Here is a 13319-nt window from a genome sequence, read left to right as displayed (position 1 = left end):
AATCTATCCTGACGCAAATGGGCGTGGCCTATATGGGGAGATGCGTCGGGACCCAAGGAATCCAGGTGAAAAGAAATTTTGATTTTACGAGCTACGGTTCAAGAGTTATAGGCCAAAAGGTAAAGTGGGCTGTTATAGCGCCACCATGTGGCCGATTGGTGTAATTATTTTTCTAATAATTTTGGACTAAATTATGAACCTCCCTTCCAAATGTGGTAACTCTAGCTCTTACGGTTTCTGAGAAAAAAATACTTGAATGGGAGTTTTTGCAATTCCCATTAAAGTGGATGGGGAAATTTAATGCACTAATAAATCAATATCAAAAAATCTATCCTGACGCAAATGGGCGTGGCCTATATGGGGAGATGCGTCGTGACCCAAGGAATCCAGGTGAAAAGAAATTTTGATTTTAGGACCTACGGTTCAAGAGTTATAGGCCAAAAGGTAAAGTGGGCTGTTATAGCGCCACCATGAGGCCGAATGGTTTAATTATTTTTTCAATAATTTCGGATAATATTATGAACCTTCCCTCCGAATTTGGTAGCTCTAGCTCTTACGGTTTCTGAGAAAAAAATACTTGAATGTGAATTTCTTCACTTTTACATTAAAGTGGATGGGGAAATTTAATGCACTAATAAATCAATATCAATTAAACTATTAAACCAATCTCTTAGCCCTATACACGCGCACGATTCCCGTTCAAGACGGTCATTTTGATATATGGCACAACATTAGGGGATCAAAACTGTGGGAGGAGATGCGCTCTAAAGTATTGTTTATCTATAAAGAAATAAAGAAATAAAGAAATAAAGAAATAAAGTGTATAGAGTACTATAGTCTGGTTGCCCTGTTGGGCAACCACACTAATTACACATCGCAAGTAGAACATTTCAAAATTATGAATAATCCGTATCTTTATCAAATCTGTAGCTTCATCAAATGCAGAAAGACTAGAGTCTAATCTATGAGGTTTGGTAAAGAACACTATACAGTACTTCAAGCATGAAATAGCTTCACAGCAGCCAGCCAATTTGACAGATATGGAACATCTAGGACATAACTATTGAAAAGTGGACAAGGACGCTAATGTGTGACAGACATATGAACGAGCAACCATAGACCTCCTTAGACCAACTACTGTATGGACTAACCATGGACTTCCGTTACAGCCCAGCCAATCAGAGGATTCCCTGGACTTTAATCTGGCAAAACCCGGACATGCTGACTTGTGATTCTGACCATATGAGACTAGATATACAACTGCATCTTGGTCTAGGTGCGCGCGTTGATACAGCGAAGGCACGCCAAAACGTGATGTAGATCAGAAGACATTTGGGAGTTTGGACAGAAATTGTTAAATATTATACTAATGTATAACACCATTTAATGTACCGGTAATGAAACCTTAGGCTGGTCAAAACATGGCAGTCTGCATAAGACTGAGCTTACAGTACAATCTGACGTAAATTTACTATGCCTGTAATCTGGCAGAAAATCCTTTCAGATGGGGGTCCGCAGTTACATTTGTCCTTGACATGAAAATATTTCAGAACCTCTGTCTTACAAGATCATTCTAAGTAAGATCACAGAATGTTGTCTGCACATAACCTAGGAATGTGAACTAGAAATTCAATCTTGTTCTTCTAGGTCAGTGGAATTGCTGACATGTACAATTTACTGTAGGTTCATTACCTGGTAATCCTGGACCTGTCTCCTCAGAGCATCCACCTCCTTTTCTCTGGACTGCTGTCTGGCCTCCAGAGCACACACCTGCATCTTCGCCACATCTGACACCTCCCGTAGTCTGCAGAAATAAGCACAGGTTAGAGGTTACTCACTTAAACCCTCTAGCTTTAGTAAACTGGACCCGAGTTGGCTCTGTACTTGGACCGCTTTTTACTGTCTACACCAAATCTCTTCGCCAAAAATAGCTGATCTTGTATCTTCTGGCAAATGTTCCCCCCAGAATATGGATGCTGGGGTTCAAGGGGTTAAACATTACACAATATTTTAAAATGGAGGTCCATGGCCAAATACACTACAGAATTTTGAGGCCTTGACATGAAAATGTTTGAGAACTACTTGTAGAATATGTTAATATTATATAATTAGCACATCTGCAGTGGTTGGAGGTGGTCTATCTACTCTTCCATTGAGACGTTTAGACTCGTGTCGGGTGGGACACCTACTGGTTCACAAATAGTACAAGCTCAAGTGCAATATCTCCCCCAGCCAAGCGGGTATTGCCTCTTGGGTGAGGGCTAGATGTTTAGTCTCTCAGTCAGGCAGGAGACCTGGGTTTGAATCCCGGGTAGGACATAAAAACCACGGATTGCAGCTCTAATGGCATGAGAATTTTTACCTCACTTAACCACATTAACTCTGGTGTCCCTATTTTGGGCATGTCATTATACTGATTATAGGTGAAACATAAAAAGAAATCCCCAAAATTCCCGAAAATAAAACTAAAAGATAGAAAACAAGCACACAATGTGTTGCATTGAGCTTGTAGAATGGCTATTTATGCCTTTCTTTTTTTTTTGAAGAGCAACACTGTCATATGATAAGTATAAAACAGGGCTTAAGTGGTTAACATACTGATGCATCATGAAGAATTGAACATTTTCACCTATAATGAAAGTGGTTAACACTGCTAGACATACTTTGATGCCTCCATGCGGAGCTCTGATTCTGCTTTTTCCAACTCTGCCACGCTGGCGCGGTCAGCGTCGCTCGTGGCTTTGCTCACGCTATCCGCTAGTTCATCTCTCAGCTCTCTCTCCACCCTCTGGGCCTCAACGTTCAGCGTCATCAGCTGACAAACCAGAAGGATAAAGTCATCTTACATCGAGGTCTGCAACAGTTAATTGAACTAATTGATTGAATCAAAAGAAATGTCAATTGTAATAAAATAATTGATTTTCACAAATAATGAAAAACTGCACACATCTACAAGCTTGCAACGTGTCCCATCGCGACACGTTGTGAGCTTTGCATATCTACTGTTTATGTGCTGACTGACCTACCTCTGTAATTTTGGCTTCCAACTCCAGGTTCCGCTCTTCCACCTGTCTGAGGGAGTTCCTGGTGTGCTCGTACATGTTGTGAGCATGCTCGGCCCTCTGCCTCTCATTCAGCTCCTTCATCTCCAGGGTGGTTATCCGTCTGGAGGCTGACACGATCTCGCTGTTTGCCATGGCCTTGTCTGCCTTATCCAGGGTGTCCCTACTAACACCTGATGGTCAGGGGAAAAACATGGCGAGCACTTTTAAAGAGTTCAAGAACTAATGAGCTGCTCACCCACAAAAAAATGTAATAAAAGGTATATGTATACGTATGCATGTATGCATGTATGCACAGTATGTATGTACGTATGTACGTATGTATGTATGTATGTATGTATGTATCTATCTATCTATCTATCTATCTATGTACTTCGTTGTGTGACGAAATCTGAAATACTGAAACACGATGCAACAATAAAACATACTTTTTTGCTTACCAACTGAATTAATGTGCTCCCACGCTTGCTCTAAAGTATGCAGTTTCTCCTTGGTGATCTCCAGCTCTTTATTTAGGCCTGAGATTTGCTCATGGAGAGAACTGTTCTCATTCTGAAAGTGGAATAGAAGCAAAGATGCAATGATCAAAGTATCTGTGCAGCTTGAGAATATCTGATCTGTTAATGTGCCAATAACAGTGTACTGTACATAATTAGATATTTATCCATATAAATCAAGAAGTTATTTCCTTTATCTCAGTGCAGGAAAAGAGATTTTGTCCTCAAGCCAAAGTGTGTTGATGACTCCAATTTTATGACAATAAATATAAATAATATAAATAATTAGCCACATACCAGCGATTCAAGGTTCAAACAAACACAGACAGACTGATAGAAAATTAAAGTTGCGAGGTCTCTAGAGTACTGTTGACAGTTTCCAACACCTGTCAAAGGTCAAAGGTTTTACGGCAAGCAGACAGACGCTCATTCAGATACAGTGCTTTAATACCTCTAGATGTTCAAGGTGACTAGTCCTGCGGACGAGGTGGTTGTCTCTCTGCAGCGTGTCTCTGTATTTCACTGTCAGCTCGTTGTACTGTTTGTTAGCTCTCTCCAGGTCCACTGAGGGGACACTGTCCTCCAAGGCCTTCTGCAGGGCTGTAATCTTATGGGCGGCCATTTCCTAGAAACAGAAGGAAAGCATCATGTGTCTCATTCCCCAAGCAAGAAACCAGTTTGAAATTCAGTTTTCCTTTTCCTAGAAACAGAAGGAAAGCATCATTCCCCCAAAAAGCGGTAGCTGTTACACTGATCAGTCACACACATGTCTGTTCATGTCAGTGGTTCCGCTGGTCTTTTTTATGTGGTACATAGGAGTTTTTGTATTTCATGTTTCCTTTTTTAGTCCAGGTTAGGGCATTTGAGTACAGACTGCACGCAGAGTGCCCGCCTGGCTTTTTGGCTGTGCAGTGCGCAATTTACATGTAAGTCAAATCAGCAGATGAATGAAGGCAATAGCTGTCGTGATGCTACTCCCTTGGACAAGCTCCTCTTGAAAAAGAGATTGGTCCAATTATGATCCACAGACAATTTGGTAGCAATCGGACCTACGGTTTGGGAGATGTCAAAGTGTTTTTCAAACATGAAATGACAGAAAAACGTGAAGGTAGGTGGATGTAAGTAGCATGTTTCATGGAGTTGACTTTTTAAAGATTTTAAAATGTTCACCTTTAATTATGGCACCCAATCAGACCAATAGAGGTCATATTTGTTGAGCAAGTAATGCACACAATTGCCAATCAATGGTGACAATATCACGTTTCTACCATTTACAATAACCAGCTCAGTGGCCTTGCAGTTAGAGTGTCCGCCTGAGACTGGGAGGTCGGGGTTCATACCATACCCGCTGAGTCATACCAAAGACTAAAAGTGGTACCCAGTGGCAGTGCCTCCCTGCTTGGCACTCGGCATCAAGGGTTGGTTTGGGGGTCAGTCCCTGCATACTAGCGTCATGTCCAGGGGATGTACTTGTACATCAAGCTGCCTCACGCTATGGAAACGGGAGATAGACTCCTTACTTACAGTATGAGCCAAATGGCTCTGGAACCGTTGGTTCCACTTACGTTCCTCGCGGGAATTAGCAAAACCACAGCAGGAGAAAAATGAGCACAAAACAAAAGGGTTTCAGCCCTTCAGGCCTGTACGCCTAATGAACTTTGTTTGTGTAGTTCATCAAAACAAAGATTCAAAGTGATTTACAAGATAAATGCAGGATAAAAAGGATAATAAATAATAAGTAAGTGGTTCCTCTGGGCTTTTTATGTGGTACATGGGAACTATTCTCTTTTATGTTTCCTGTTTTAAGTGTCTAGTGTGCCATTTAAATCAGCATATGGGTCATGAGGCTGCTCCCTTGGACAAGCCGCTCTTTAAGACCACTTTAAACCCAATATACTTAGTAAACTTGACCTGAATTGGCTCTGTACTCGGGGTCTTGGTCCACCCCCCCTCTACCCCAAATAACTTTGCTGAAAATAGAGGATATACAATGCTAATGTTAAATAGGGATGCTAGGGTTCAAGTGTTTTTTGAAAGAGATTGGTTCAATAATGATCCATAGAAAATGTGGTAGCAATTGGACCAACAGTTTAGGAGGAAATGTCCAAAACTGTTTTTTCCAAAAAGATAAAATGGCACAAAGTCTAGCCAGACAGACTTTAGTAGTTCTTGAGGCAAATTTATAGTGAGGATCGATAGATGTATGTGTAGCAAGCTTGAAAGGAGAAGTATCAAAAGGTTCAAAAGAGATTTTATTTTTCTGTTGTGCGTAAACAATGCGAAAATCGCTGCAGAGTACGTTCAAAACTATTCATATAGTTGATGCCTCATTGATAAAGGTTGATGCCTTTATTTGTGGTGAAAAATAGATCTTCTGAACACAAATTGCCTCGCTATATCGCTGCATAATATCCGCGTTCTGTGTGGATGTAGCCATTGAACATTTTGTGCGAATTAACTACACAAAATAAACACCCCCAGTGTGTAAGGACCTTCACACAGGAAAAAATAAACAAATCACTTAACCAAATGAGGAAATAAGGTTAAGTAAAAAATATCTCAAATCTGACACATTTTAGGAATTTCTATAGTTTTAGGGACTACCTAAAATGAAATGATATATTTATTATATATAACTATTCTCACAAAGAATGTCCCTCTACCTTGTATCTCTGGAGGTAACCCATCCTTTCTGTGACAGAGGCCTGCATGCGGATGCTGTCATCCTTCAGCCTGCTGTTCTCCTTGCGGAGATGCTGCTCCTGTTCTAGCAGGATGGTGTAGCGTCGCGTCAGAACCTTCTCGTTCACGCGCAGCACCGTCAGCTTGCGCACCGCCTCGCCCACTCTCCTCCGCATCTCCTCGGGGTCCATCTGTAACGTGTCCAGCAGGGTCTGTTGTGTTGATAAGGATGGAGAAATTACTAAACCTGATAAACACTTAAGTTAACACACATTCTTTGCAGTACAAAGCGCAGGTCCATCCTTTACACGGTAGGCTCCACTTCACTGAGCACATGTTATTTCAACACATGTTGATAAATTATTCTAGGCAGGCCAATGCAATATTTCCCCCCACATCGGACATAGTCCACACATTTCCTGCAGGGGGGCTCCTCAGAAACATTCAAAGCTATAAAGGGGACCATGACTCCAAAATGTTTGTGAAACATTGTATAAAGAGTCATAGTAGTGGCAAAACAAACCCGCTTGGTCCTCCGCCATGTGGCCTTTTGTTTTGACTGAGAGTCTATTTTCACCACTTGTCTAGAGTATGTTTAAATGGCACTGAACAGACTCACATTGAAATCTTGGATTTTGATCGCATCGGCTTCATTCTGCTCCTCCAGCTTGTTCCTCATCTCTTCAAAAACATCTCTCTCCTTCTGCCATGACTCTTCCTCACTGGGCAAACACACAGTGACATGATGACTTAAAACAGTGGTTCTCAAACTTTTTAATTTCAAGGACTCCCACAACTCTGTACAAATGTGTGAGATTGTACAAATGGAACCAAATGGACCTATAAAGGTCCCCTTGGAACGCCCTCAAGAAACCCTGAGGGTCCCTGGACCCCACTTTGAGAACCACTGACTCAACAGTAGACAATGCTGATGACAGTTTATATTCTCCATGATAGAAAATAGTAAAATAAAGAAACTTTCATTTCGTAAAAAGTCGTAAAAGGGCTATACAAAGTAACAGAAAACTACAAAGGAAGACGAGTACGGCAGAAGTAAAACAGGGAGAGAGACTGAATAAAACAAAGTGCTTGAAATGGTAATACATATTGTTAACAGGGTTTCATCACAATGTTGCTTATGAATTGATGGTTCATGAGACTACATTTATCGTTCCAACAGCCTGCTAGACTACCCCCCCACCCCCTAACACATGGTAATTTTGCACTCAAAGGACTGCAATGGAAATGATCAAGCTTCATTGTGTTTTATCCTATTGACAGATATGTAAATATTATGTTCATGTATATGCATTTTTGTCAATAAAAACGTCAATCAATGAGGCGTACAACTGCATTGGCCAATGAAAATTACACACTGAAATCTGAAAATACATTACACACAACAAAGTATGGGAAGCCCTCGGCTGTACCTTTGGTGCTCTTCCTGCTGGTGGATAAGTACAGCAACCTTCCCCTTGTACTCCTCCAGCAACGTGATAAGTTCACTGGTTGACTCCTCCTTGTTTCTGAGTTCCTACAGTACATATTTATTTGTGTTTATTTGAGTTTTACAGACAAAACTAAAAAAACCTAACAGCATTAGCATCAATAATAGTTCACATTTTTATTACAGTTCCCTTTGAACAATGACATAACTAACTACACAGTCTCTGTGACTGTCAACCCCCAATTGCCTCAATTAGCCAATTCTGTTTGTCAGAGCGCCCATCCATGCCGGAGGCACTGTGGAGGAATCGAACACCGGCCTCAACGTTTGGTGGAGATACTTAATACTTTAACCCTGTTCCACCTCAATCTACATTTTTTTATGTTTACAAGTTTGGGGAAAAAACTCAGTAAATGATTAACTTAAAGGAAAAGGAAAAAAATTCTATCCAGCTTTGTGGAGAGAGCCTCTAACCTGCAGCAGTTGCGTGGCGTACTCATTGAGGGAGCTGCTGGCCTCCGTGCTGGAGGGAGCCAGGCCATCAGGCAGCTTCGCTACTTCTCCCTCCAAACGACTCAACTGACGAGCAGAGGTGGGAGAAAATTAAGTTTAGCATTTAAGACATTTCAGGTGGCACTTTTGTCGCCTCACAGCTAGAAGGTCCTGGGTTCGATTCCCGCCGGGGATGCTGTGGGCGCTGGGGGGCGTGTCTTCTCCTCCGCGTCATCAGCGCCCATACCTCACCTAGGTGGGGTTGGTGAAAGGGCCTACTCTGTGTGGAGTATGCATGTTCTCCCCGTGTCTCCTAGGGTAGTTAATACCCTCACAAAAACATGTAGTAATCCTGGTCGCTATACCGCCTCCCCCATGACAGCCAGGGCGCCTGATGGAGGGGAAGGGAACTGGATGGAATAACGTGTTACTTCCACTTGCTACGTCCAACCAGGGAAATTCCCCCCTGTCAGGTGTCAAGAAGGTTAGTTGGCTCTCATGCATTGAAGGAGGCATGAGCTCGGCCCTGGGCTCCCTAGGCTGGTGGGGGGAGTGTAGCACCCAGGATCACTCAGAAAATTGGCACCGGGTGAAAGAAGGGTTACAAAATCGTGGGATAAATAAAAAATAAATAATAATAATAACCTAATCGTGAGACTCATTTCAGAGATTACCAAAAAATCTGCTGTTCTTCACTGAGGTTATTGGAACAAAGATGATGCATCAACTAAGTAAAGAATGACCACCATTGTCAAGCAATGCTGACTTCCAACAATCATATTTTTGTGCTTATTATTAGACATAATCTCATTCTTGTGGATGAGATTGGATATAATTTACAGCAAAGCTAAAACTAATAATGAGCATTTTCCCTAGGCGCTGAATTGCAACTGCTTTACCGTGAGGATGTTATCACATAAACAACCACACATGAGTGTGCACACACGCACCAACTTGATGTCTTGTCAAAACAATCTAATCACATGGACAAAGGAATAAACGGTTAAAAATAAAATGTAAATACATTTAAATTCAAAAAAGTAAATTCATGTGGCGCTTTAGGAAGTGAAGGACGCGCAATGTCTGGGATTCATAAGATATTACTTTGTCTTATGTCTTTGTCTGTTTGGTAAAAAACAAACAACAAACTCACATACCTTTTCTTTGGCTTGGACAAGCTGACTCAAGGTGCTGGCTGCTTCCCCCCGAGCCAACCTCATTTCCTGCCTGAGCTCGTGGTTTCTCCCCGTCAGCTGGTCGACCTGCGCTTTGAGGTGGAGGCTGACATCAGCCAGCCCACCTGAGTTTTTTATTTCTATCGCCTGAGATGTGGAAAGAGGAGAAGGCGAGGTCAACTGGTGTGAGAATAGTTTGTCTGTGTGCTACAACCTATGAATATCTGTGTGCTAAAACCTATGCACATCTGAGTGCTAAAACCTATGTACATCTGTGTGCTAAAACCTATGTACATCTGTGTGCTAAAACCTATGTACATCTGTGTGCTAAAACCTGAAGATGATGGCTATGAATTGTAGAGCCTGACCGATGCTGATCCGATGCTGATCCAGATAATGTTTCTATTTGAGAATATTTAACTTAAAAGCAAACAAATAAATACAAATAACTTAACATCATTTTATTTAACCACTTAAACTATATAAAAAGAAAATAGCTGATCTACAACCTGCAATGCAACAACCTGCAATGCAACACGTTGTAAGCTGGTAGATCTGCTATTTGTGAAGACTTAATTTTTGCCTATAATGAAACGCTCAAAATAGAGACACCAAGTTGAAAGTGGTTAGAAATCGGTACACATCGACTGCATAATTGCTGAGAACGATGTTGTCATAAAAGTCAAATAATGGCTGATATATCAGACTGGTGCTAATGGATTGCTTCCCTTACATTGACCAGCCTCTCCAGGCTGGGGATGAGCACAGATTGAGATGGTGATGACACTTGGTTGACCCTCATGGTTTTAAGGATATCTGTCAACGCAGCCTCCAGGTCAGTTTTCACTTTTGACAGCTCATCCACTATGGAGACACGGAGCAGGAGGGGGAACAGTGACTTGTCAAACCTCAAACATCTTGCCCTTAAGGCACGAGTCACATCAAGACAAAAATATCATGAGTGGACCTGGAGGGTCTGCTTTAAAGGGGGGTTTTACAATGACATTCTTGAGGGGCCACTGCCCCTGGGTCTGCACAGTACTTACATTTGATCTGCAACTGAGCTGACCGAGCCCGCTGAAGCTCTAGCTCTATCTCTTTATTGTTCACTTCCATCTGAAAGTATTCATTCTGCAAAAACAAACATTCATCACTGGCGGGAGTTTTGCTTTATTCTGACAGGAAAGTGAAGAGAGGCAGGACATGACATGCAACACATGTCTCCAGCTGCAATTGAGCCAGGGACTTATTGACCATGTGGTCGGCGCATTAACCAGTAAGCTACCAGTGCACCTTGTGCATCAATAAGATGATTATGACGATTATGATGACTGCATGTAATGTTGAAAGAGTTTAAGCTCAGTCTTTTGGATAAGAGAGCATCCAGCTCTAACGTAAAATGTAAAGAGATAAATGACCATGCACGCAAAGCAGAACAGTACATTCTTCCAACAAATAAGGGTCTCATTCTCATCCATGCTAAAATGATTGCAGTTATTGTGTACTGTAGCTGACCTTGCGTCTGAGGTCCTCCTCCACATAGCTGGTCCTCTGCTGAACTGAACGGCTAGGCCTGGCATCATCCTCCACCAGTGAGCTGGACACAGTCACTCCTAAGGAGAGAGGTGGTTAGAAAATAATTTGACACAGAAGACATAAGGGGCACGAGCAGTTAGTTTGTAATTTTTGTTTAGGCCTGGTCAGAATATAGTTCTAAAAACATATGTAAGGGTTATAAAACAATTGAATGAGATTAAAAAAATAAAAAATATTATAATAATCATGGCTTGACAGTGCAACCATTCCACTTGCATTTGTGACTAAAAAAGATGTGTGTTAATGGTGAAATGTATTTTGGAGATCAATCTGAAAAATATTTGAAACGACTTCAATACTAATTTTCTGCACTCTCGATACCAGATGCGCTCTCTCTCTCTCTAAACAGAAGGACTGCTGTTTGGAAATACTTCACTTTTGAGGCAAATGAACAAGGAAAGGCAAAATATACAGCATGTAACCGTCACAAGCATGAGGGAAGCCCATATGGAAATGATGCTACAGAGTAGCGCTCATGAAAGGTGCTAACAGCAAATGCAGCAGTGCACCCAAAGGGCCGACACACTTTACTGTAAAGAATTTCTATAGCTTAAATATGTTGACCCGTTTCTCAAAGCTAAGCTAAACCCCCTCGGAGTTGAGATAACTCAGTTATTGACAACAGAACAAAGTGTTCCTTTTACACAACTTACCCCCCGTGTGGGGTAATTTGATCTTGCAATAAAGCTCATATGTTCTGTAATCTTTATAGAATAGCATTTTGTCAAGATTCTCTCTTCATAAATTATATGTAGTAATTGAGAAAGCCATGTGGTGTACAATATTTTTCCCACCACTGATTTAAAATACCCCCAACTTAGCCCAAACATAGTTGCTTATCTTATCCCATAGCCACAATCTGAACAAATAAATGGTGCACAGCAATATCACATCTGATCTACTGTAGAACATTGAGCTATAACTAGCATGAATAATATATCCAAACCATCCGATGGCTGCTATAACGTTAAGATTTTCCTATTTTGTCTCTGGTTATGAAAGTAGGTAGCTGATATATTGCACTTTTACTTTAGCGCTAGGTATACTCTTGGTTGCTTGTTTTAGAAGAGAATGCACTTAATGCTTCTGGTGATTAGTAGTTTCGTTCCCTACCTATGTTGAATGCACTTATTGTAAGTCGCTTTGGATAAAAGCGTCTGCTAAATGACTGTAATGTAATGTAAGATCAACCTATTGCTACTGCATTCTAAATATTATAATTTTTGGATTCCTTTAATCATGTGGTGGTTTACCCACATCACTATCACTTTATTAAGGAAAAACACATTATTTGATATAAGACATTTTAATAAATAATAATAATAATAATAGGTGTCATGCTATTCAAAGAGTGGTTTTGCGTTACCTCTCTCCTTCACCATTCGTCTGATCTGTTTCTTCAGCTCCAACCTCTCCTCTTCCAGCCATTCAATCTGTACAAGTTCAAGTGGAGAGATCAAGTTCAAGCGGAGAGGTTAAGTTTGTAAAAGGATAATTCAAGAGGAGCCATGATAACCTCTGAAGCCCCCATCACTCTGATGTTACCTCTTTGGTGAGGACCTGATTCTCTGCTTTGTACTGCCGCTGTCTGAGTTCTTTGGTCCGCCTGAACTCCGTCAGATCCACTTCTTCTCTGGGCTCCAGACCTGGGGTAATCAATTCAATTCAATTCATTTATTGTCATCATGTTTAGCAAGTACACACAACAACATTAAAAAGTATCAACAGGCGGCAGTACAACATCTCAGCTGGTGGTGCATTTTCAACTGAATACAAAATGAGTCACTATACATTTGATTTGACAAAAAGCTTTGAAAAAACAAGCTGACCCAGCCTTTCTCTGAAGTCCTCATTTTCATCCATCAGGTCGTTCATCCGCATCTCCAGCTGATTGATCTCTTTGGTCATGGTCTCTACGTTGCGGTCACGGAGCCTTATTTGATTTTTGCATTGTTTGATCTCTGCAATGGCTGCTTCTAGTCCATCAGTGCCCTGTGGTGTAAAGTTACCCAAAGAGTCAACAGGGTTCCTGCTTTGTCACCGGCTGAAGGTGTTTTGGGGGAACTATGTTTGCCGTGTGGCGTGACATGAAGGATAATCAAATCCAAGTCTTTGTGGACACAGATTGGAGTCAATCGAACCAGAGCCATACAGTCGTTTCATTGGCTCTTTTACAAAATAAAGGTTGGACACATATTTCATAATACACATGAGGTCTGTAATAGGAGAACAATAGATGTCCCTCCACTCGGAGTGCATTATCATGCTCATACCATGACCACTTACCAAATAAAATCCAAAAAACATAGGCTGTGTTTATATTTTGCTCTCTCACAACAAAAACTGAAATGAAAAGGCTATTGTAATT

At 41.2% G+C, this 13319-nt stretch overlaps 1 protein-coding gene across 1 annotated transcript in view; it reads right to left on the bottom strand.

Moving 5' to 3' along the window:
• Window positions 1–13319, bottom strand: part of cep290 (centrosomal protein 290) — a 48217-nt gene that overhangs the window by 21444 nt on the left and 13454 nt on the right. The window contains exons 11-26 of the mRNA XM_084059123.1: window positions 12781–12943; window positions 12497–12597; window positions 12318–12384; window positions 10871–10968; window positions 10402–10486; window positions 10089–10219; window positions 9338–9502; window positions 8163–8267; window positions 7672–7775; window positions 6861–6963; window positions 6223–6453; window positions 4011–4184; window positions 3503–3614; window positions 3027–3235; window positions 2664–2815; window positions 1693–1804 (exon numbers count right to left, since the gene is read on the bottom strand). Coding sequence (XP_083915249.1) covers window positions 1693–1804; window positions 2664–2815; window positions 3027–3235; window positions 3503–3614; window positions 4011–4184; window positions 6223–6453; window positions 6861–6963; window positions 7672–7775; window positions 8163–8267; window positions 9338–9502; window positions 10089–10219; window positions 10402–10486; window positions 10871–10968; window positions 12318–12384; window positions 12497–12597; window positions 12781–12943 — 2112 coding nt within the window. The remainder of the gene's footprint in view (window positions 1–1692; window positions 1805–2663; window positions 2816–3026; window positions 3236–3502; window positions 3615–4010; window positions 4185–6222; window positions 6454–6860; window positions 6964–7671; window positions 7776–8162; window positions 8268–9337; window positions 9503–10088; window positions 10220–10401; window positions 10487–10870; window positions 10969–12317; window positions 12385–12496; window positions 12598–12780; window positions 12944–13319) is intronic.

This window comes from Gymnoscopelus microlampas, assembly GCF_963454915.1.
Source record: "Gymnoscopelus microlampas genome assembly, chromosome: 6".
Taxonomy (NCBI): Eukaryota; Metazoa; Chordata; class Actinopteri; order Myctophiformes; family Myctophidae; genus Gymnoscopelus; species Gymnoscopelus microlampas.
This window is presented reverse-complemented; position numbering and strand designations above follow the sequence as displayed.